The sequence below is a fragment of the Syngnathoides biaculeatus genome, chromosome 15 (assembly GCF_019802595.1).
Source record: "Syngnathoides biaculeatus isolate LvHL_M chromosome 15, ASM1980259v1, whole genome shotgun sequence".
NCBI classification, from domain to species: Eukaryota; Metazoa; Chordata; class Actinopteri; order Syngnathiformes; family Syngnathidae; genus Syngnathoides; species Syngnathoides biaculeatus.
The window spans coordinates 9,964,448-9,988,746 of record NC_084654.1 but is presented as its reverse complement, the minus strand read 5'-3'; the positions used below and the strand labels follow the sequence as shown (position 1 = coordinate 9,988,746).

The following is a 24,299-nucleotide window of genomic DNA, read 5'->3' as shown; positions in this document are numbered from 1 at the left end:
CATTTGAGATTATCACCTCAGGGACAACCAGATGTAATACTTAAGGTAAAATATATTGTACTTACATTGATTACAAGTGTAAAGCCAGGTTTTCTAAAGAATCATTCAAGAACAAATTGTGAACATTGGATTTGATGCTCAGAGCAAGGCCTTTGTTGGATATTAATTAATTCATCATTGACACTAACCACCAAACACTCAAACTCAGCAGGGGCATAAATGCAGGTGAATGTAAAATGTACACTAGAACCACAAAGTTGACATGATTTTCAATAAGTGACAGTGTTTTATCGAGGGAACTTCCTGAACGAACTAATCGTCGCATCTCCTGCATTGAGAGTAATCGTATTTTGGAATTAGATTTTTATTAAAGCAACTTTGTTAGGTCAACTCGTGTGGTCATTCATGTCTAGCACAACTTTTAAACTTTTTTTGTCAAGATCCACAATTTCCAGAATGCTATGAGTTGAATTTACTAAGCATTGTCAAGACTGCTACTGGACATGTAATCTGGTGCGCAGGTCACCGTGTTGGCCAGGCTGTATCTGTTGAGGTCGTCTAAGGGTGTGGAGTTTGTCTCCTGTCTTCAGCTGCATACATGGGCACATGAGCAGGTGGAACAGGACTGACACTTCCAGTGTACCACCTGCTCAGGAAAACCCACATCTCCTCATTATAGATGAGACAACTCTTTCTCTTGTACATAAGAATTAGGGAAAGAAAGTTATTTTGCTATCACTGTGCAATTCTGGTTAGGTGTTATGGGAAATAACTTCAGAACTTTTATAGAGAGAATTTCTGTTTGTGGGCGAGGCGTAGAGGAGGTCTGGTTTGGTGGCCTCAGTATTGCATCTCTAATTTTTGCAGATGATGTGGTTCATTGATTTGTTTTCTTAAGCCGTGAACAAGATCCAAGATACGAGCGGCCAAAATAAGTTTCCTCCACAGGGTGTCCAGGCTTTCCCTTAGAGGTGAGAAGCTTGGTCATCTTTGAGGGGCTCAGAGTAGACCGTTGCTCCTCCACATTTAGAGGAGCCAGATGAGGTGGTTGGGGCATTTGATTCAGATGCCTCCCGGACACCTCACTCTGGGGGTGTTCTGGACATGATCCACCAGGAGGAGACCTCGGGATGACCAGGACACCGCTGGGTAGACTATGTCTCGCGTCTGGTCTGAGAATGCCCCGGGATACCCCTGGAAAACCTTTATAAAATGGCTGGGGAGAGGGAAGTGTGGGTGACCTTGCCAAGTTACCGCTCATGTTGCTTGAGCAGTAGAAAATAGATGGATGGATGGATATAGTTATACAACAAAAATAGTTACAAATAAAAAAGCTAGAAAGGAGGGGTAGTGTGGTGGTGGATGCGCCAACATTTCGCCTCGCGAGCTTTGTGCCGCCGTAGACACGTGACTCATGGGAATTTTTGATACGATATCTATGATTAAATCCACGTTTTGTTTTTTGGTTTCCAGTTTGTCTGTTTTTTACTTTGTGCGGTCAGTAACTTTAGAAGTTAACAAGCTTATCGTGGTAACAAGCTCATTTTAAAGTGCAAGGAGTAGACAGTACAGGTGTTTGTGTTTAAAAAGTAAGAAATAAAAGTAAAGTGTCGCCTGAAAAATAAATACTCAAGTAAAATACAATACTTCACTACTTCCAGTGGTGTGTATATGTTTGGGTAAATCTCCACTAATATTTTCACAGATAGGATTGCTTTTTGGGGAAAAATTTAACCCTAGGGTGAACCAGCTAAAATGTGTGGTGGTGTATCTGTTTGGACCAACGGAGCCAAATATCCTCAAGCTTTTAACGAGTCCGTCATAAACGATATGTATAACAAAGTCCAGGACAAAATAAGGATAAAGAAACGGCCCACGTATAGTTTATGTCATGACTTGAAAGCGGAGAAATAGCGGTCTTCCCTTTTGGCCAGCGAAAAGAGCGGATGTAATTCGTGTGACGTCCTGCAGGCTCGCATTCTTCACGAGGCTGAATACAGGACATCACCACACGTCTTCATTCAGCGTTCCTCAAACATCGAATTTGGTCGACGATGGACGCGGGGTTCTTCCGCGTAAGCACTTCTGAAATGTTGTAGATGTAGAAAGAGGTTTCTCTTTATTCGGTCGTGCTATATTCCTAGCGTGAGTTAGGGTGGCGTTAGCATTTTGGGCCGATCGCTATCGAGTTACACTGTAGTTTTGGGCACCGACTATCAACTGGTGCAAGGCAACAATGCAATTCGCGACCTATTCGGTTAAAACTCTTCTTCTGACACGGATTGGCCAACTGCGCAGAACTTGTAACATTGTATTGCATAAGTATGAAGGACTTTTGGAGTTAAGTTCACGTGACATTTGAATGAAAATGACATCCAACTTTTCGAGCCGATTCCGGAGAAGCGGCTAGCCGAGGCTAATAAAGATGGCGTCCGGGTGGTTAATCGTTTCCGTCTCCATGAGCGCCTTGCCGCAACACTGTCAGATAATATACAAGTAGCTACCATGTCAGTCGTAAAACCAACACGATCGAACTTATGATACCGAGTCCTATGTCAAACACGATGTTGAATGCTATCAACTGTGTCGTCGCCATTAGCCGGAATATGTCACGGTTAGCCAGTCGCGGATTTGAGCTAAGGCTAGCTTATTGCTATCAATGTCATATGTTCAAACTCCATAAATTAACCCAATCACGGTGACTTAAACCTTTGCTCATCTTTTAATGAGTATTTGAGTTGTGGGGAATTTGGCACATATATTATTTTGCCAGAATGTGGGGATATTTTCTCCAAATAGATACCAATGTGTTGCAGTACAGTATGGGCCCTGAGTTGAGATGAACGGTGGTCATAGAGTCGAGTCGAGTGTTGCCTGGTGTTCCTTTAATTTGACTCAAGTGAAAATAAAATGCATTCTTATGAATAATCGAGTAAAACAGTGTTGGTCAATATCTAATCAAGTGCTTAGTGATTGATAAATGTTTTTATTAAATCGGTGTGTGTCAAATAGACCAGAATGTGATCAGATGTACTGCCCAATAATTACATCGATTAAAAATAATTCATATAATTCATATTCACCAAAGTATGCTTGAATTTATTTACACTTGTGAACACACTCAGACGACAGCACATAATATAGCTCTTTTTTTAAAGTCTGCTGACAAACATTTGCACGTCCTTGTTTCTTCCGTTGTTTCTGCCTTGCATCATGCAAATAAGGCACTTTAGAAGCTTTGCTTCTGTGTGGGACATTGTGCTCATGTCCATCCATCATCTGAGCCGCTTATCCTCGCAAGGATTGCAACAGTGCTTGAGCTTATCCCAGCTGTCTTAGGGCAAGAGGCGAGGTACACCCTAAACTGGTTGCTAGCCAATCATAGGGCACACATAAACAAAAAGAACCATTCCCACACTCAATCATACCTACAGGCAAGTTCGAGTCTCCAATTAATACATGTTTCTGGGATTTGGGAGGAAACCGGAGTCTCCAGATAAAACCCACGTAGGAGAACATGCAAACTCTACACAGGCAGGGCCAGGATTTGAACCACGGTACTCAGAACTGTGAGTTAGATGCTCTAACTAGGTGCACCACTGTCCCGCCTGGTCTCAAGGCATTTCTCTAATTGCAACTTCCTATGTCCTCACGTATCTCTCACGTGTGAGTTCCACCCACCAGAAATTACAAAGAGGAGATAAAGACATTGAGAAAGGAACATGGCGGGTTAGGTAAAAATTTTGGGATAATTGAGATGATCATTCTTCAGTGATATTTAATAGAGAGTTCTAGTAAAGGTTGCATCACTTCATTAACACATGCCACAAATGGATTGCCCGCGTGCTACCCCAGCATATAACACATTTGTAGAGTGACTCATAATGAGTATAAAGTCTTGACACGTTACTTATGCATTATGGTGATTGGAAAAACTGTAGGAACTTTTTCTTTTATGCCCAAATACATTTGACAAAATGACAGCCTAATTATAAATCCAAACCTAAACCCAAATGGGTGTTTTATTTGGGATAGTAACCATGAGAAAAAAAAATCATAGAAAATGGGGGGAAAAAACACGGTGGTAATCACCAGTTTGCATTACAGGGAACGTCGTTTGTCAAAGGCTTGCATGAGGTATGGTCATGTACTTTTAATACGATACGGCTTGCAAGTAGGCAACAAAACATTACGTAGCCTAACGAGTTAAAGCTCGTGGTTGTGTAATATGTTGACATCCTGTAGAACACATTATCTGAACAAGCAGTAAATTTTAAACTTTTTGGAGCCTGAGCACATACTTTACAATTAAAAAAAAAAAAAATCTGACAAGACACCACCAAACCTCACCAAAAAAAACATTTCTGTATGAACTTATTGCCATCTATTAGAAGACCAATAATTTCTTCTGTCTGTAACAGTGACTCTCTGTCATGAACAAAGATACATTTTTTTCAATCTATATATTTTTTTTAACAAGTGGGCAAGTATATACAGTAAATGAACAGGTCTTATAAGTAGACTTGTTCCATCTTGTGATCGGAAAGATGAGTTTTTTTTTTTTTTAAACCTTGCTCATCAATTATCAGCCTAAAAAATGCAAATCGCTTTGAACCTAATAATACAACTAGTCAGTGGGATAAGGCGCAGTGTACTAAAAGTAGTAGTCCTTTTTCGCAAAAATACAAAAGTAAAATAAAAAAATGTGCATCTCCTCCTACAAGTACAAAATATCCCAAAATGTATTTAAATGTAGAAGATTAATACCTACCTAAGGTTGTCACATTGTCCTACTTTGCACAATTAGCTAACATTTCTTAATTTGTTCTACAGGGCACGAGTGCGGAGCAAGACAACCGATTTAGCAACAAGCACAAGAAACTGTTAAAGCAGCTGAAATTTGCAGAATGTCTCGACAAGAAGGTATATACCGTCTTCCTGTTAGATAATTTATTATTGGTGACATTGATACTGTAATCTTAACGTTTACACTAGCGCAGAGTGAAATCTACTTACTTTTTAATTGCTCAGGTTTTTTTTTTTTACTTGCCCTCGCTCATGAGCACTACTTGCACTAAGATCCCTCTTAACAGAGAGATGCTGGTTAGAAAAAGCAGAGCCAATGTTCCCAATTTAACCACTTTTTCTGATGGCTCTAGTGACCAATTTTCTAAAAAGTGATTAGATTTTAATACCTACTAAGTAGCAGTCAGCATCGGTGGAGTCATATCCACATAGTATTTTGTATGACAAGAAAGGAACTCGGTGAAAGACTTTTTAGCTGAAAATTTACAAAGACATGGTACCCATTGTAAAAAAGCCAAACAGGAACTATTTTGTTGTAATTGTCATTTTACCTCACTGTTACAAAAGTCTGTTGGAGAGCTGGAGGATGGCAACAGAGATGGACCAGCAAATTGCTGAGCATTTAAAATGTTAATTTATTAACTATAAGGTTTCTAGTACATTTTGACATAAATTGAAGCAAGTTAATGATGTGGGAAAATACAGGCTGTGGCTTAAAAAAAGTTTCAAAGTTCATTATCTGGGAAAGTAAGGAAAATCCCAGAAGCGAAAGACATAAAAAAAACTTTTGAATAATGCCAGCCATTTTCTGTTGCTTTTAGGTGGATATGACCAAAGTAAACCTGGAAGTCATAAAGCCATGGATTACTCAACGAGTGACAGAGATTTTGGGGTTCGAGGATGATGTCGTCATAGAGTTCATATTTAACCAGCTTGATGAAAAGGTAGTGCTTTTAATTGTGGTTACTTGTTTGTTTTTGCAAAACTGTGTATTTGAGGGAAGTGCTTTCTCATTAAAGAAGGGAAATTAGCAAATTGTGCTCTAATTGAGTGGGTAAATTAGCAATTGGTATGTATGATTACAACACTGTTTTGCTATGTAACAACGTGACTTTATTCAGCATACTTCTAATTATGATGTGATTTATGATTTAAAAGGCCTGAACCAATATGGATGTTATACCTTGCATCTGAAGTATAGCACCAACACCTAATTAGCTCTCTCCTGAGCCCAAAGTCACTGAGCCCAACTCTCCCTTCATGATGCAGTGTGTGTTTTGAGGTGAGTTATATACAGGGATCATTAATATTATGCCAGTGATAGACACACCTGAAAAATGCCATAAGGACAATTCAGCTCATTAAAATGTCCAGATCCCTTAATATGCAGTTGAAGTTGTAGGCACATCTTGAGGGAAGTGTGATCGATAACTAACGTTTGAATGTAATGTCTTAGACTAATTTAGCATGAAGGTAGAATGATTTCACTCATCTTCCAATTCAGTTGCATGTATTTTTCTCCTGGTTGTGATACAGATGAGTCTGATCACATCATGTACTGTATACCCAACTCAATGGGCATTGTGTTATCTATTAACAAAACATCCCTTTGCTTACGTTAGGTCATTCATGTCCACAAATCCTTAATCCACCTTTTTGAGTCGTCTGATAGCCATATTTAGCAATGCCGGCGTTGGGTTTGGAATTACTCACTTGGAATACTGTAATGGGCACCTATGGGGTAGACTGTGCATGTTATTATCCTGTAATTAAAAGTAGGTTACATTTTACAATCGTAAACAGAGACTAAGTTGTTTTGTCGCAACTGCGTTTTCAAGGAGAGAAGGTGCTTTAACATTGAAATTTCTCAAATTTGGTGAAGGTTTGTGTTCAGTCTTCTACTCAGCTATAGTTTCATTAGGATACCATTAACCATATATTCATATGTATATATTTTAGAGCTGGCTAGATTTGCTAAATTAAATGGTACTGCAAATAGATCATGGTAAGAGATAATTGAATTGACATTGTAATTAACACCTTTTTTTTTGTGTTGCTCTGTACTCATTATTGCTTGTTCGTCTCTTGCAATTTAGATAAATGATATAACATTAAGCTCAAGGTGGTTGATTCTCAAGCAGTAGTGAGGCGGAAGCAAGCCAAGGGAGCTCCATGCCCACTGATCCCACGGAACTCACTGAAGACACCGGAACTGTACTTAAAAGTGTTGGGTTTTTAACGCACTCTGTATTGTGGCTATTTGTTAATCTCCTGAAGTTGTAGACTGTGGGGAGACTGCACAATGGAATTTGGGATGGAAAGGGACATAAGTATTACAATATTACTTAAATGTCAAACACAAGACCTAATTTCTTTTCTATATACCACTGTGTGTTTGCATATATGTAGGATCACCAATTAGAGCATAACAGTAATATTGCATGCATGTTTTTATCAGTTAGCTGTTACACTTCTGAAAACTGTTTTGAGTTGGAGTTCAAATGAAGCTTCCTATTTAGAGTCCAATAATGCAGTGGTTCCCAACCTTTTTGGGGTCCAGGACCCCCTGCATATTTTTGATCAACCCTGGCCCCACCTGATCTGGGGGCGTCAGGGTGCAATTTGGTAGAAACGGCAGGAACTGCATTTTAAATTGCATAATGGGCTTTAATTACTCATTGAGGCAAATATGAGCTTTTAGTTACAACCCACAAGACACCATACCACAATGGAATATTCATGCAGTTAACAGAAATGTTTTTTTTTTTTGTAGTAGTAGTTTTTAGAAATATATAACAGAATGCTTATGTAGTTCATTTAAAAAAAAATATGGAAAAAAATTGACCCTTGCACATTCATGAGTTTTTCCACATTGTTCTGTAAATATTTAACAAGAAAAGCATTATTACGAAAGGAGTTGTATATGCTCACTAAAACGCCAGGGGGCTCATAATTTCTGAAGAATGCAAATGGATTTATGTTTGTGTTAACAACTGCATGCAGTAACTTGACGTGAAAAGGAGTGAGATCTCTATTAAAATAAAATGAATTTTACTTCTGAAACGGAATTAGAGAAAACAAGTCCTCTTACCCTTTATAATTTAGATAAGTAAACATGTCACATTTGAGTAAAATAAATGTCAGGATGTTTTTGAAAAGGTACTTTACAGGGAGTCCTTGGTCTACGACCGAGATCCATTTCTACACTGGCGACATAATCCGAATTTCTGCGTGAGTCAGATTTCACCGTTAAAAGTACAAATTCACGATGACAACTGGGTTGGTTCAAAGCACTCCAGCGACCCTCATGAAGATTAGTGGCTCAGAAAACGGGTGCGTGTGGGTACTTTGTATAAAAAAAAAAACTAAAATACGTTAAAATAAGAATTAAAAAAAAAAGATGGTGTACTTACCATTACTTTGAGAGGTAGATGACGAAGAAAGGGGGAAGGCACTCGTTAGTTATTGCTAAGTAAGCATGTGCAGGTACCCCTTGCTAGCGGGAAAATCTCCTCAGCGTCCATGCCTAAATGTCCTTCCAAAGTTGGGAAAAAGGGCCATGCCTATTCCCTTTCATGAACATTAGGCTAATATTAAGCCTACGTTCATTCTGATCCTCGATCCATAATGTAAGTCATCTTTCCATCTCGACAACGATCGAAGAACGTTGCCTCATTTTTTATTTCTTAACGAAAAAAGTTACTTTGAGATCACTGTAACCATCATAGGAGCGAAACCCCGTGTGCTAAAATCCGGGCTTTGTCCTTAATAAAAGTCGCCATGGTCGTCCGACTGAACCTCAAGTCTTTACCGATGTCAGTGTTATTCCTTTGTCTGATCTTTTTATGATGTTAAGCTTCGTTTACATGGTTATTGCTTTTCTTTCGGCTGGACCAGGATTGCTGAAAATCCAACTTCTTTTGGTCCATAATGTATCAAAAAGTAGGTGAAAAAGGTATATATACTCCCAGCGCACAAACACAGATAAGCAATATGGATGAACTAAGCAGAAACACTATGGTGCTGGGGTCATAATGGCAGACAAGATGCAGGCGTTGTAAACTCGAAACGTTTTAGATCGAGACCGTTTTAACCTGAACTCCCTGGATTTTGACTGACCCCTTGCAACTACACCACAAACCACTAGGGGTCCACGAACCCCTGGTTGAGAAACACTGCAGTAAGGGACTAGCGTTTAATGAATTTTAGTATTGTGCAGATATTGACAGTCACAGGTATAGTTTGTGAGAAATGACAGGTAGGCACTCCTAATTGAGAGATCCTACCTCTTGATGAACTATATATTTTGTTCAATTATTTCAATGGCAATGTTTTCTCTCTCGCTGTCTCCTGCGTCGTGTGTTTTGCAGCATCCGGATAGCAAGATGATGCAGATTAACTTGACTGGTTTCCTGAACGGGAAAAATGCTAGAGAGTTCATGAGAGACCTGTGGCCCCTGTTGCTGAGTGCCCAGGAGAACATTGCTGGGATCCCAACTGCATTTCTGGAGCAGAAGAAGGAAGAAATCAAGCAGAGACAAGTGAGATTAAACAGTTAATGGGCAAAGTAAAATTGTAAACAAACATGCTAGTGTACTGACGTTAGGGCTGTAGGATATTTTATTTGAGCATCGTCACTCCGGTGTATGTGTGACCAGTAGTCTCATTGCCGTGGCTGCTGTGATGTTGGTATATTGTAAGATACAGTGAATCAACTAATATTAAAAAAAATGACCAGGTTCTGTTTGAACATACTTAAAAGATTAAAAAGTGTGCTAGTCCCCATTTTTAAGAGCAAAGGCGATGTTTAGAGCTGTGGAAACTATAGTGGAATAAAGATGATGAGCCACACAATGAAGTTATGGGAAAGAGTAGTGGAGGCTAGACAGAAGTAAGTATCTGCGAGCAACAGTATGGTTTCATGCCTAGAAAGAGTACCACAGATGCATAATTTGCCTTGAGAATGCTCGTGGAAAAGTACAGAGAAGGTCAGAAGGAGCGACGTGTCTTTGTAGACCTAGAGGAAGCCTATGACAGAGAACCAAGAGAGGAACTGTGCAAGTCTGGTGTCGCGGAGAAATATATTGCAACAGTACAGGACATGCATGAGTGTAGCAGAACAGCGGTGAGGTGTTCCTTTGTGTCACAAAAATTTAAGGTGGAGGTAGGACTGAATCAGGGATTCGCGCTGTGCCCATTTCTGTTTGCGGTAGTACTGGATAGGCTGACAGATGAGGTTAGACTGGTATCCCCTTGGACTATAATATTCGCAGATGTTATTGTGATCTGCAGTGAAAGCATGGAGCAGGCGGAGGAACAATTAGAAAGATGGAGGCACGCACTGGAAAGGAGAGGAATGAAGATTAGGCCAAGTAAAACACAATATATGTGCATTAATGTGAGGGGCGGAGGAGGTCTGAAGCTCCAGGGAGAAGAGATAGCGAGGGTGGATGACTTCAAATACTTGGGGTCAACAATACAGAGCAATGGAGAGTGTGGTAAAGAAGTGAAGAAACGGGTCCAAGCGGGGTGGAACAGTTGGCGAAAGGTGTCCAGTGTTCTATGTAACAGAACAGTCCGCTAGGATGAAGGGCAAAGTTTATAAAACAGTAGTGAGGCCGGCCATGATGTACAGATTAGCGACAGTGACAGTGAAGAAACAACAGGAAGCAGAACTGGAGGTGGCAGAAATGAAGATGTTGAGGTTCTCGCTTGGAGTAAACAGGTTGGATAGGATTAGAAACGAGCTCATTAGAGGGACAGCCAAAGTTGGATGTTTTGGAGACAAGGTTAGAGAGACCAGACTTCGTTGGTTTGGACATGTTCAGGGACGAGAGAGTGAGTATATTGGTAGAAGGTTGCTGAGGATCGAGATGCCAGGCAAAAGAGTGAGAGGAAGACCAAAGAAAGGGTTGATGGATGTTGTGAGGGAGGACACGAGGACAATAGGTGTTAGAGAATAAGATTCACGAGATAGACTTAGATGGAAAAAGATGACACGCTGTGGCAACCCCTTATGGGCAAGCCGAAAGGAAAAGACGATATGTCCTGCATTTGTATTTGGCGCTAAAGAATGAAATTAGACATGTGGGAGGTGTGCGAGGTGTTCAGCGACATTGCGTAAATGGAAGCGAATGTGTTCTTTTGTAATGCAGTACATAATTGTAGAAATGGATTACTATAAAAGCTATTTAGATCAGAAGGCTTTCGTTGAAACTACAATCGCACTGTGATATGAAACTTATTTTATTTTGCAATTTAAGAATAGATAAATCCTTTTGATAATCCAGTCCGTCAGAGTTGCAATGAGTTCCATTGTTAATCTCTTTTCACCATCATTTCTGTCATTTGTTGTGTAATTTGTTTGACCAAGGACAAAAGCCCAATTTTTGATTCCCTACTGGGGGGAAAAAGTCGCTTTTGAGATTTTAGGGTTAAAGCTGCACCTAGATACTAGACTGGACAGAATGGGTAACAAGGAAATGAATGGGGGGATGGTGGTGTGAACTAGGTATTTATTTATTTTTTAACCACTGAAAATCAAAATGAACTATGAGCGTAGTTAAATTTTTAAATTAACATTGAACTAGTTCCAATAAAATTGTCCCCCCCCATAGCTGTCATTCCTCCTCATCTTTCCCATATGTAGCCCTAGTTGGCATTGTATTGTTCAGTAGAAGGCAAATAAGACTTTTTTTTTTTTTTTTAATGCTGTACAGTCTGATTACATATATTCTCTAAAAATTGCATCTCCGAACCTTGAAGACATTTTTGACCACAAATTAAACCTTACGAGGCTCAGTAGTAAGGTGCCAATAGAGTTTTGTCTCCTCATACAGATCGAGCAAGAGAAGCTTGCCTCTTTGAAGAAGATGGAGGAAGAAAAAAAAGAGTCAAGAGAGAGGGCTCAGTCGAAGAGCCCGAGAAGGTAACCGAGTCCTTCTTCTAAAAGGTAGCTAAATGTCGCATTATTTTTTTTTATCCTACTCACTGTTAACCTTTCCTGTATCCAGACGCAAGACAAGGTCCCCGTCGCCACGACGTAGGTCTCCCCCGAGGCGGGAAAGGAAACGTAGCCCTTCACGCTCACCAAGACGTAAAGCTAATCTACCTGGCGGGAGTTCACCTCCTCCACCCTTGATGCAGCTTTCCACAAAACCTGTGGAGCAGCCAATGGAGCCTGACACTTCAGGAAGTGCCATGCCAGAACCACTCATCCAAGAAGCACCTTCCACCAGGTAAGCATTGAACCTGCTTGTATTGTTAGGGTCATTTACGTTTTTTCTAAAAATAAGATACCACAATAGAAATGGTATTCACAATATGCCTACATTAGAGTAATAAATTAATGATCAAAATAAAACTCAACTTTCTTCTAGTGAAACTGTTGTGGAGATAGTGAAAGCAGACTCAGTAACTGAAGACAAGGAGATGCCGCATGAGAAAAATAAGAATGAAGAAAGGCCCAAATCAAGGGAAAGGGAGAAGGATAGTAGAAAGGAAAGACCTCAGCGCCGCTCCCGTTCTCATTCCCGCCACCGCAAACGGCGCTCCCGTTCAAGGTTGTTTCTTATATTGTAATGTTATGTTGAGTTGCCTTCAAGACCTGTCATGGGTAATCCGAATTATTCTCTAATCCATTCCAGATCTTACTCTCCACGTAGAAGGCCGAGTCCCAGAAGAAGGTCTCCACGTCGAAGAAGCCCACCCAAACGAGCCCCACCGAGCTCCAGAACCAGACCCCGTCGTTCTCCTCTTCGCAGGTTAGTCATTGCTAATGCGGTGAAACGCTGTGACATTAAATATGCTAAATACTCTGTTTTACTGATTCCCCCCCATGGGTTATGTCATCTATGGGTCTAATTGTATATGTCCCACAGGAGACGATCGCGCTCTGCTTCATCCTCTGGCAGCAGCTCCTCACGCTCTCGCTCACCTAAAAAAATAATGAAAAAGATATCCAACACGCCTCAACGAAAACAGCCCCACTACCCTGATGCTTCTGTTAGTCCCAGTCCTAGGAAAGATAGGCGCTCACCATCACCACGTGTCAGAAGGAGCAGAGGTTCGCTGTCACCTCCCAGATCCTCTGGTAAGAACTCCAACCTTCCTTGCTTTCCTTCTATGGTAATTAATGTCCCATTAGGGCAGGGGTTGCCCTAATGGGACATATTTGGCTAATGGGTGCCATACTGGCTCTTTTGATGGTTGCATATAGCTTGCAGAGCCCTCATAACAATGTACTGTAGATGTTATTTCTGTTGTGTGAGCAACGCAAATGAGGCAGAGAGAGTTTTGTCCTAGTGGGGTTGCTGTAGTTTGCTTTGGCAGTCGATGTGCACAGATGCAGAAGGGTCGAACGTAGATTGGGTCTGAAGAACTAATTGTGGGAACACTTTTGACAAATGTCACTCACAAAAAAAAAAAATGAGTACGTCATTCTTCGGCAAGACTGGACAGTCTTTGTGGTGAGTGAAACTTCTGGTGTATATCTAATCTGTAATGAACAACAAAATTACAACGATGAAATGCTCAAATAAAAAGTGTCACTTCAACACAAGCCTTACTGTGTTTGCATCAAATTATCCTGGGGGAGACAGCAGGAAGAAAGCAATGCAGGAGCTACTGTCCAGAATTCTAGCTAATCAGCAGTAAATCCATGTTTGGACATCAACAAAGTGAATGGAATTCAGATAGCCTTGCTGGTGCTTTAGCAATTGTGAGAAAAATAAAGACATTTACAGATGGGGAGTATGCCAAAGCTTTTGTGCTTGATGTTGCCAAAACACTTACTGATAACTTTTCGCATCAAGACCGAACGAATTAAAGACATGCTTCGTCGGCAAGACCTGTTCATCATTGCAACATGATAGCTAATCAAATTGAATTACGTTCACAATTAATGGATGGAAGTCTCAATGCATGCATGAAGCTTAACCTAATGACGTATGAAACTGACTACAAAGCCATCAGCAAAACGTTGCAGCACCAGAAGTTGAATTAATGGTAAGAAGTACTTAAATCATCATTGGTTAGCAACAGCATAACAATGTTATTTAAAAGAATTCAGAGACTTATTGTACTCTAAACGTGTTGGTCTTACATAAATGGGCAAATACACCTGTATTTTTAAAATATTATATGGCTCTTTTGAAATGACATTTTAAAATATTTGACATTTATGGTGCTCTCAGAGGCCTAAAAGATTCCCAACCCCTGCATAGGGGATACAATATATTCTTCGCTGTTTGTGCAGCATAAACAAATGTGCGGAAAACACAAGTCACAATTTCATTTGAATCCTGTTTTAAATTTGGGATGTTCTAAAAAGTAATTTAAATCTTTTCAATTTTGTTGAAGTTATTATTAAAGTGTCATATATAATAAAATGTTAATCTATTTGTAAGGGAAAAAACGTTAAACCATATAGTGCACATACTCAGATTGTGCTGGTCATACAGTTTTGGACAAGTGAATAATTCCGGAAAAACAGAAATCACCTGTTGAACATGCTTTAATCATTTCATAAAATAGATAAATATATCATAAATAAAACTTAAGTGTAGTCAGGAAAAAAAAAATGAAAGCCATCGCTCATCTGGTCATAAAGTTTGCTCGAGGTTCCCACCCCACCCATTGGGGCTAAAAAAAAAAAAAACACTTTGAACACTACATTCACACAGTTCACACTTGGAATACTGCACTAGATTCATACTTAGTAGTGTAAATATACCACTAATTAAAATGTGAAAATTCATTCACAATATTAAAATCTGATTCCAGAATGATACTTTTTCATGGTAACTTGTCATAGATGGGACTTTTACACTATATTTCAGAGGACGATAAAAACGAGAAAGGCGCAATGGCAGATTCTGTGCAGCAGAGACGACAGTATCGTAGACAGAATCAGGAGTCATCTTCAGGTATGATAAACTTCACTCAGCCAGCACTACAGCCTTAAAGAATCTGTTTGATTTCAGATTCAGGATCATCCTCTTCAGATGAGGAAGCATCCAAGAGACCAAAGGGAACACCAGCGGCCAGAAACGGTGATGTTAAGAGGAGGCGTAGCCACACTCCTTCCCCGAGGAGGCGACAGAGAGAGGCCTCTCCGAGGTCAGACTTATGATTATATGCAGACTATTTTGGATAACTAAAGCAGTGATTCATAACCTTTATTGAGCCAAAGAACATATCTTCCGTTTGAAAAATCTCACGACACATCAAGAAAAACGTTACAGAAAGTGAATACACAAGTCTTTATATGATGCTGCCATAGATAGATGAACAAAGACATTAATTGTTGTAAATAGAGTATTTTGCTCAATTAAGTGAAAATTGTTTTGGATTGGGAATCTAAGCACTAAGGAAAGTTAATCTCACTTATTTTTTTAATTTTGACTTTCAGGAAAAGACGCTCAATATCGCCTGGTGTGCGCAGACGCCGTTCTCTTACTCCCCCAAGGCGTCGCAGGACCCCGTCACCAAGACGAAGGTATTGAATTATTCATAATACACAGTTATCTACAGAGATTTTATATACGGTATTTCCTTTTTCATACTCTTTAATAGGGGTGGAATTTTATCACACAGAAATATATCTTTATTCCTCAATCTATGCCATTGGCATTTAGTGACAGGGTGAGCAATTAAATGTTCTTCCTTTGGATGGCAAAAAGTACAATAAAGCTGTGTATCCACTTGATGGTATTTATACAACAGAATAAATTGTTTCCCAGAAAATATAAACTTTGTTCAACTTAACAAGGCCAAATTTTACACTATGTACATTTGTAACTGAATTAGATTTCATTATCAAACATTTTATTTTTTTGTTTGGTGGTGTAACCATGAAATTTTTGTAATAGTAATGAAAGTCCTCCGGATTTTTAAATTTTCATGAAAATTGCTCCGGAAAATTGAGGAAAAATTGCCTAAAATTAATCCGGATTGACATTGAACGAACATGCTTTGAGTTTGTTGTTTTGCTTTCACGAACGTAACCATGTTGAGGCACTATCACTAGTAACAGTAACACCCCTCCCCTCGCATTCTCTCAAGGCGTCACTGATATTGTGTGGTTTTGACATTAATTTACGTGTTTATTTCATAAACGTTAAGTAAACGAGCATGCTCCAAAACAAGTTATTCACCCGGAAACAGGAAATGCAAGTTAACCGTACCGAGCATGTACTCAGCATGTACGAATGCGCATTTCAGCACTACTTCACTTAATGCGAGCGCATTTACGTCGAAAGTCATCAACATCACGAGACACCTCAAAGGAAATTCAGTTACACCAGGGGTGCTCATTGCGTTGATCGCGACGCAGTGTGACTGTGTAAAAAAAAAAAAAAAAAACAAACAACAGACTATCATCCACCTTGTTGCTTGATTCAGGTGTGGTCAATACGTTGAGCGCGTGCACATAAAGGCACGTTCTAGCAAGCCAGCCTCCTATTTACGGCATTCCCCCCAACAATACGTCACAAATGCCGACAGGAATGTTTGTTCCAATGTATCATGAGCTTGTTGCCACGAACGCCGATTATGTTGAACTAAACTTATCTGCGAGCATGAATGACCACACCCGTACATTTTTCAAATGCGAGTGACTGTGTGTAAGTAAGTTTCTTTCGGCTTGTCCCGTTAGGGGTCGCCACAGTGTGTCATCTCCAATGAAATGCTCATATTTGTTTGGCACAGTTTTTACCCCAGATGACCTTCCTATTTATATATCTCAAAAATTAAAGCCAACTGATTATACTATTAGTATTACTAGATCTATATCTAAGATAGTGAGCAATGTGGTCGAGTGTATCAGTACAACATGACGTAACAAGTTTGAGACTTAAACGTTAATAGCAATTACTACAGATCAACTTTTTTTAACATGTTTTGCTGTACGGTGTAGAAATTCTAGGATATATTTTCATGTATATTCTATATCTATACTATAATATGGGGAAAATGACAATTTTAGATGTCTATTTACGGAATCGTTCACTTAATTCATTTGTTTGAGATAAGATGGCATATTTTGAGCATATTCTAATGACAAATGAGATTTTGTGCTATCTAGTGATAAGGGGTGGTGGTCAAAAAAAATCTGTGCTTGGCCCTTGGGGAACTTCTGCCCTATTTTTTATTTTTATTTTTTTGGTCAGGACTTAGAAATTTTACTTTCAATTTTTGTCTGAATTTTGTTCAGATATCGCCAGAATGAACCACAGCTATCTATTTTTTTCAAAAATTTCCAGGGGAGGCATGCCCCCGGACCGCCCTAGTGCTCGCATTTTGTATTTTCAGGAATTTTCACCAAAGTCCACTTTCATCTCTAGAAAATAAAAAAAAATGCGTGCCTTGAATCAACAAAGGCCGACTGTTGAAAATTATACGTGAAAGAGCTTGGTTTATGTATGAAGTTCACTCGAGACTTTGTCTTTGTTACTAGCAGCATTGACATGGTTTCATTTCGGTGCATAAGTATTAGGACACTAACACAATTCTCATCTTTTTGGCTCCAACACCACAATGATTTTGAAATTAAATGCGCAAAATGAGCTTGGCGCAGACTTTCAGGTCTAGTGTGAATGTGTTCACCTCCAAATCAGGTAAATTGTGTTGAAATGATAATGATAACAGTTTCCATATCTGACTTTTGAAGGCTAGGTTGCTAGTGTATCTGACTTTTCAAAGCTAGGTTGCTACATCACACTCGGATTGCGTGTGCTTGAGTAATGCAAAGTTATCAAAATAACAGACACAAACATTACTATGATATCACTATCATGGTGCTACTTTAAACTTCCCCCACCAACTCTGAGCTAACACTGTTGGTGGAGGAAGGAGGATCGTCTGCACAGACAGCAATAGGCTGGTTTGTACTTTTTGAATCTTGGCAGCTAGATTTCTTAATTCTCCACATCCACCATCCACACATAGATGTAATTTCAGAACGTTATTTTGTGGCGGACTAATGTCCGTGCACATTGGCCTGAGCTTCCGTCTGTGTGCACGTGACCTGTTTGGATTAGTCACAGGAGTTGATGAGGCCAGAAAGTCTTCACCTCCTTCTGCTGTAAAGAAGTAATGGTACTTTAACTGCGTTACAATGATCTAAATGACGCCAATTCGATTTAAGCATTAGAGATGTCTAGTTCAGTGATTCCCAAACAGTGTGACTGGGTACATTAGTGTGCCGTGAGCGCTCTTCAAGTGTGACATGGGACGTTATCCAATTTTATGGAATTGCTAAAAAAAACATTTATTCCAAGAAATATTTTATCTTTATTCATCTATCTACGCCAATGAGGCACAATGATACACAGACCAAAAAAATCCTCTTTATGGATGTCAGGAAGTACATACAGTAATTAATCAATCCATTTTTGATGACATTTACTTTTTTGGTGTGCCGTGGGATTTTTCAATTGTAAAATATGTGCCTTGGCTCTATAAAGGTTGGAAATCACTGGTCTGGTTCACCACTCAAATGACAAGAAAGTCATATGACCGCACAACGTTCTGAGCATAGGTTTTAAAACTAGGCTGTTGTTTCTATGTGGCAGCCATGTTGGGAAGGTGTCGTTGCCATGTATGCTACGGTGCGTTGCTCTTGTTTACATTTAGATTAACAAAAACAACAGCTTTCAGGTACTGTAGTATTTTGTGCTATCTAGTGATAAGGGGTGGTGGTCAAAAAAAATCTGTGCTTGGCCCTTGGGGAACTTCTGCCCTATTTTTTATTTTTATTTTTTTGGTCAGGACTTAGAAATTTTACTTTCAATTTTTGTCTGAATTTTGTTCAGATATCGCCAGAATGAACCACAGCTATCTATTTTTTCAAAAATTTCCAGGGGAGGCATGCCCCCGGACCGCCCTAGTGCTCGCATTTTGTATTTTCAGGAATTTTCACCAAAGTCCACTTTCATCTCTAGAAAATAAAAAAAAATGCGTGCCTTGAATCAACAAAGGCCGACTGTTGAAAATTATACGTGAAAGAGCTTGGTTTATGTATGAAGTTCACTCGAGACTTTGTCTTTGTTACTAGCAGCATTGACATGGTTTCATTTCGGTGCATAAGTATTAGGACACTAACACAATTCTCATCTTTTTGGCTCCAACACCACAATGATTTTGAAATTAAATGCGCAAAATGAGCTTGGCGCAGACTTTCAGGTCTAGTGTGAATGTGTTCACCTCCAAATCAGGTAAATTGTGTTGAAATGATAATGATAACAGTTTCCATATCTGACTTTTGAAGGCTAGGTTGCTAGTGTATCTGACTTTTCAAAGCTAGGTTGCTACATCACACTCGGATTGCGTGTGCTTGAGTAATGCAAAGTTATCAAAATAACAGACACAAACATTACTATGATATCACTATCATGGTGCTACTTTAAACTTCCCCCACCAACTCTGAGCTAACACTGTTGGTGGAGGAAGGAGGATCGTCTGCACAGACAGCAATAGGCTGGTTTGTACTTTTTGAATCTTGGCAGCTAGATTTCTTAATTCTCCACATCCACCATCCACACATAGATGTAATTTCAGAACGTTATTTTGTGGCGGACTAATGTCCGTGCACATTGGCCTGAGCTTCCGTCTGTGTGCACGTGACCTGTTTGGATTAGTCACAGGAGTTGATGAGGCCAGAAAGTCTTCACCTCCTTCTGCTGTAAAGAAGTAATGGTACTTTAACTGCGTTACAATGATCTAAATGACGCCAATTCGATTTAAGCATTAGAGATGTCTAGTTCAGTGATTCCCAAACAGTGTGACTGGGTACATTAGTGTGCCGTGAGCGCTCTTCAAGTGTGACATGGGACGTTATCCAATTTTATGGAATTGCTAAAAAAAACATTTATTCCAAGAAATATTTTATCTTTATTCATCTATCTACGCCAATGAGGGACAATGATACACAGACCAAAAAAATCCTCTTTATTGGATGTCAGGAAGTACATACAGTAATTAATCAATCCATTTTTGATGACATTTACTTTTGTTGGTGTGCCGTGGGATTTTTCAATTGTAAAATATGTGCCTTGGCTCTATAAAGGTTGGAAATCACTGGTCTGGTTCACCACTCAAATGACAAGAAAGTCATATGACCGCACAACGTTCTGAGCATAGGTTTTAAAACTAGGCTGTTGTTTCTATGTGGCAGCCATGTTGGGAAGGTTGTCGTTGCCATGTATGCTACGGTGCGTTGCTCTTGTTTACATTTAGATGAACAAAAACAACAGCTTTCAGGTACTGTAGTATTCATCTGGCACGGTCTCCCCACATTTAAATCTTTCAGATGACTAACTTTAGAAAACTCATTGCAGTAAATTGCAGGTGTTGTAGTTTTGACTATGAACACACACTGTGACGACAGAATTCATACATTTACATTTTATTTTGCAATTTAAAAAAAAATGCTGTTCATGCTGTAGTTAATAATATAAATTGCTCACTATTTAATCAAGTAATTATCTCACCGGGTACTTTTCCTTATTTTTAATTTATGTTTTTATATATTATTGTCAGGTAAAGACTTTCACCGGGGTACAATGTTTGGCTACTCTACCCACCTCTGCAGCAGACATCCTCTATTCCGATTCATAACGTTTAAGCAACATTTTACTCATCGGATCATTGTCATATTTGTTGTTTGTTTGGTCTTATGTAATTTCCTGTTGAGGTGCTGCGGGACGTGGCCCTGGTTGGGATCTCATCAGAACCGTAAAGCAGACATAACATCGGTAACAAGATTGATCCGCTGTTACATCATGTATCAATTAGGAAATGCAGCTAGAATTAATCTGATTAGTTAGTCAGTGACAGAGCGATGTTAGGGATTATCTCACAGCACAGAATAATGAAATGTCAAATTTAGAAATGGCCAATAAAAACAGAAAAATAATTGTATTTAAAGGGATACATTTGGGATTAGCCTTTAAAGTTGGTAATGGTGAAAAATGAAGTGAAACAATGATTTTTGTCAGTTCTTGTCCAGAATGGGAGTGCTTAAAGAGGACGATGCTTATTCAGGGGTACAAAAGCAGGTACAGGTGGAGATGGCCTGGCTCAAATTTAAGGACAGAGTGACAAAGTGCGTGTATTTTATATATATATATATATATATACACACACACACACACATAGAGAGAGAGAGAGAGATGTATGTAAAAAAAATCCGCACATTCTTTGCGGGGGTCCAGGAGAACCCCCCAGACTCCCTCATACGGTATTGTCTTTTTTTTTTTTTTTTTTTTTTTTTTTTTTTTTTTTTAAAGGCAAAATAAACTTTTATTAAACACATTATTCACTTTGTGACTTATACCACATGAAAGTTAAGTGCATGCGACCTGGTAGTTCTATACCCATGAAGTGGTACATTGCTACATTTTAGGGTACCCTGAATAACAAAATACCTAGGCATTTATTAACAATGAGCTCTACCTGTAAATTGTTGAAGCAAAGGAAGATGGTTTTTCACGGAGTAAGTTATGCTAGCTTGCAAACTGCATGCTGTTGTGGAACAAATAGGCCAAGCAATGGCGTTGAATAACCGCTGATGTGAAGAAAAGAGCGACTCATGCCAGGAGCCCAAATGGGTCACTGGGCCTCATTTTAGCCATGCCCAAGAAATAAGCAAAACTGAACTAGTGAAAAACCGTTTTGCACTGATTTGCTTCAAACAATGGACTTAGAAATCTATGAATTTATTATACAGGGTCTTAAATTATTACAAAATAATAAGTAACCTGTAATCTGTCCAAATCTAAATGTCTATGGTATTTTGCAGGTCTCCTTCCCCACTCTCTCGCAGACGTTATTCTCCTCCCATCCAGCGTCGATACAGCCCGCTGCCGCCTCAGAAGAGGAAATTATCGAACTCTCCTGCTAGACGTGCTTCACCAGCGCACAAACGCCGTCTTTCTAGATCCCCTAAACGCAGAGCTTCTCCTGCTCAGCGGAGGCGCACGCCTCCCACGTCGTCATCTCCGCCCAGACACAGAAGAAGCCCCATGATTTCTTCTGTTCGTCCAAGTCGAGATGCACGATCCCCTCCTGTAGCAGCAAATCGGCGTTCCCAATCCCCTGCAAACCGCAGTCACATTAACAGAGGCTCCAACAGTCCCATAAGACAGTTTGACCAGTTTTCCTCCAACCAGCGGAGGCACTCACCATCACACAGTGAAAAACCTATCCGAAGAGTCTCTCGCACCCCAGAGCTGCGCAGCAACCACAGGTAAATAAGTCACCATTTGTAGCTTTTTTTTTGTTCAGTATCATGATTGTTTTATGTAATGTAGTAAGTTTACACACGTGGAAAAATTTGCGGTAATGCTCTGATAAGGAAAGGAGAAGTCATTGTGGTCGGATAAGTGGTTAAATAACTTGAAACTGCCAAAAATAATAGTAATTCACTGATAATTAGCTAGTGAAAATCAGGGATTACTTTTTATTTGTGTTCAACACAATCAAAAAAGTAGTAAATGAAACAGGCCTGCATAAAGGTGATGGTACATCAAGCAAAATTTGAAAAGAATTTGACCGTAGACATCTTGAATTAAAGTTTGTCCTAACATCATATGTGTCTTCAAACTTGTAGGCAGTCCGTTTGCCAATTTAACGGGTGACTGTTACTGTGCTGTTTGGTGACGTGGGGTGTACTACACTGAATATTGGACCATAGAAAGAGTTGTCTTTGAACATCCATTTTCTTAGCTGTTTCTAATCACAAGGGTCGCTGGAGTGCTGGAATCTATCCCAGCTGTCAACGGGCAGGAGGCGGGGTACACCCTGAACTGGTTGCCGGTCAATCGCAGGGCACATAGAGACAAACAGCCACAATCACACCGAGGGGCAATTTAGTGTTTACAATTAATGTTGCATGTTTTTGGGATGTGGGAGGAAACTGGAGTGCCCGGAGAAAACTGACGCAGGCACGGGGAGAACGTGCAAACTTCACATAGGGAGGGCTGGGATTGAACCCAGGTCCCCAGAACTGTGAGGCAAGCGCTTTCCAATTGTTCTACCTTGCTGCCTGTCTTTAAACATAATCATTACATTTAGTTTGCCCATAAAAAAAACAACATGCATTTATTGTACTAGACCAGCTTTTCCACTTATTACTATAAAAGAAATTAACTGTGAAAACATATTTAATGAAGATTAACTATAAAGTGAATAATTTGTGGATGGAAATGTAGTCATGTCAATATCATTGCTTTTTACAGACTTTCATCGAGCCCGCAGCCTTTGAAAAGAGTTTCCTCCAGATCTCGATCCCTTTCTCCTCAACCAGCTGCTGTGAAACACCCAGGCCCCACATCTGCCTCCGTCTCTCCGTCTCGATCTGCTAGTGTATCGCCCCCACCGGCCAGAAAGGCCAGCAGTGGCTCGGGCAGCCGATCACCCAGCAAGGTACTCCAATATGATTATTTTTAAAGAGTAATTGCTATTTCCAAATTCAGTGTCAGAGCTAGTGAGAAGTTTAATTAGTCTGCTGGTCTCAAATTAAGTAAATTATTGGTGTCTTAATTTATAGAAGACCATATAATTGGATTGTGTTGGATTGCAGAATTCAGACGTTGATGGCAGCGCCAAGAAGAAGAAGAAGAAGAAGAAGGAGAAGAAGCATAAGAAAGACAAGAAACATAAGAAGCACAAGAAGCATAAGAAGGAGAAGAGTAGCAACGCTGGATGTGGAGAGACCCAGCAGAACCAGGGTGGGGATGAAGATGGTGAATCAAGAAAGGTTATGTCTGTTTGTCATCTTTAGCAACGGAGGTTTTCTGATGGCTCTTTAGTAAACGGCGTAGAACATCGATGTGGATGGATTGTTGTTTGTCTGGACAAAATGTGCTCCCTGGTATTGTAAAAATAACGAGTCGTTGTTTTTCAGGAATCAGAGAGTGAAGTGGAGGACACGTTGGATGACCTGGAGAAACACCTGAGAGAGAAGGCCCTGCGCTCCATGAGGAAGGCCCAGGTGTCTCCCTCACAGATGTCTTAAATCTCAAGGCCATTCCAACCCTTCAACCCTTCCACCTCCCAACCATTTTCACATTAACCTTGATGTTTGTGATCAACCTGATTCAACTTAGAATGTACAAACTGTTAATTTTTAGTTATTTTTTTCTTTTTACAGATTTGGTACATTTTGAGGCGTTGCTTCTGTGTGATTTGTTAGCCTACCAGCTAAACTGTAAAAAGCTTATTGTCCATACCTACTAAATTGATTCGCATGGGAACATAAAAATTGAGGGGTTGGGTTTAAACGTTTTCTTCTCAAAACCAAACATAACTACTTTTCAGAAGTGATTGCATGAGCAATGATGATGTGCATGAACCACCGGTTATGGCATTTAGAGGAATACCTGCACAGTTGAGGTTCTGTTACCCTACCAAGTCACAGCAGCACTGCTGTTTAAAAAAAAAAAAAAAAAAAGTCCACAGCGCAGTACACAATTTTATTTACCAGTTTTTTG

At 39.7% G+C, this 24,299-nt stretch overlaps 1 protein-coding gene across 5 annotated transcripts; it reads left to right on the top strand.

Annotated features, from left to right (window-relative positions):
- Positions 1–1,916: 1,916 nt before the first annotated feature.
- Positions 1,917–23,826, top strand: srrm1 (serine/arginine repetitive matrix 1). 5 transcript variants are annotated; one of them, XM_061843521.1, is made up of 16 exons: positions 1,917–2,075; positions 4,834–4,923; positions 5,628–5,750; positions 9,177–9,347; positions 11,646–11,734; positions 11,820–12,044; positions 12,186–12,368; positions 12,453–12,569; positions 12,687–12,898; positions 14,646–14,732; positions 14,790–14,925; positions 15,218–15,304; positions 21,608–22,054; positions 23,046–23,232; positions 23,390–23,537; positions 23,714–23,826. In XM_061843521.1, exons 1-16 carry the CDS (start codon positions 2,055–2,057, stop codon positions 23,725–23,727), a joined length of 2,337 nt encoding a protein of 778 aa, XP_061699505.1. In that variant the 5' UTR covers positions 1,917–2,054; the 3' UTR covers positions 23,728–23,826. The 5 variants fall into 5 exon arrangements, with proteins under 5 accessions (XP_061699505.1, XP_061699504.1, XP_061699503.1 ...); XM_061843520.1 differs by having other exon boundaries at positions 23,390–23,552; XM_061843519.1 differs by having other exon boundaries at positions 23,390–23,566.
- Positions 23,827–24,299: the final 473 nt, after the last annotated feature.

What these genes read in the sequence shown, in the direction of transcription:
- srrm1 (XM_061843519.1), top strand. Translation starts at nt 2,055, where the DNA reads ATGGACGCGGGGTTCTTCCGC. An exon ending in CAGTCGAAGAGCCCGAGAAG is followed by an intron (nt 11,735 to 11,819) that starts GTAACCGAGTCC and finishes TCCTGTATCCAG; the next exon opens with ACGCAAGACAAGGTCCCCGT. An exon ending in ACCCCGTCACCAAGACGAAG is followed by an intron (nt 15,305 to 21,607) that starts GTATTGAATTAT and finishes GGTATTTTGCAG; the next exon opens with GTCTCCTTCCCCACTCTCTC.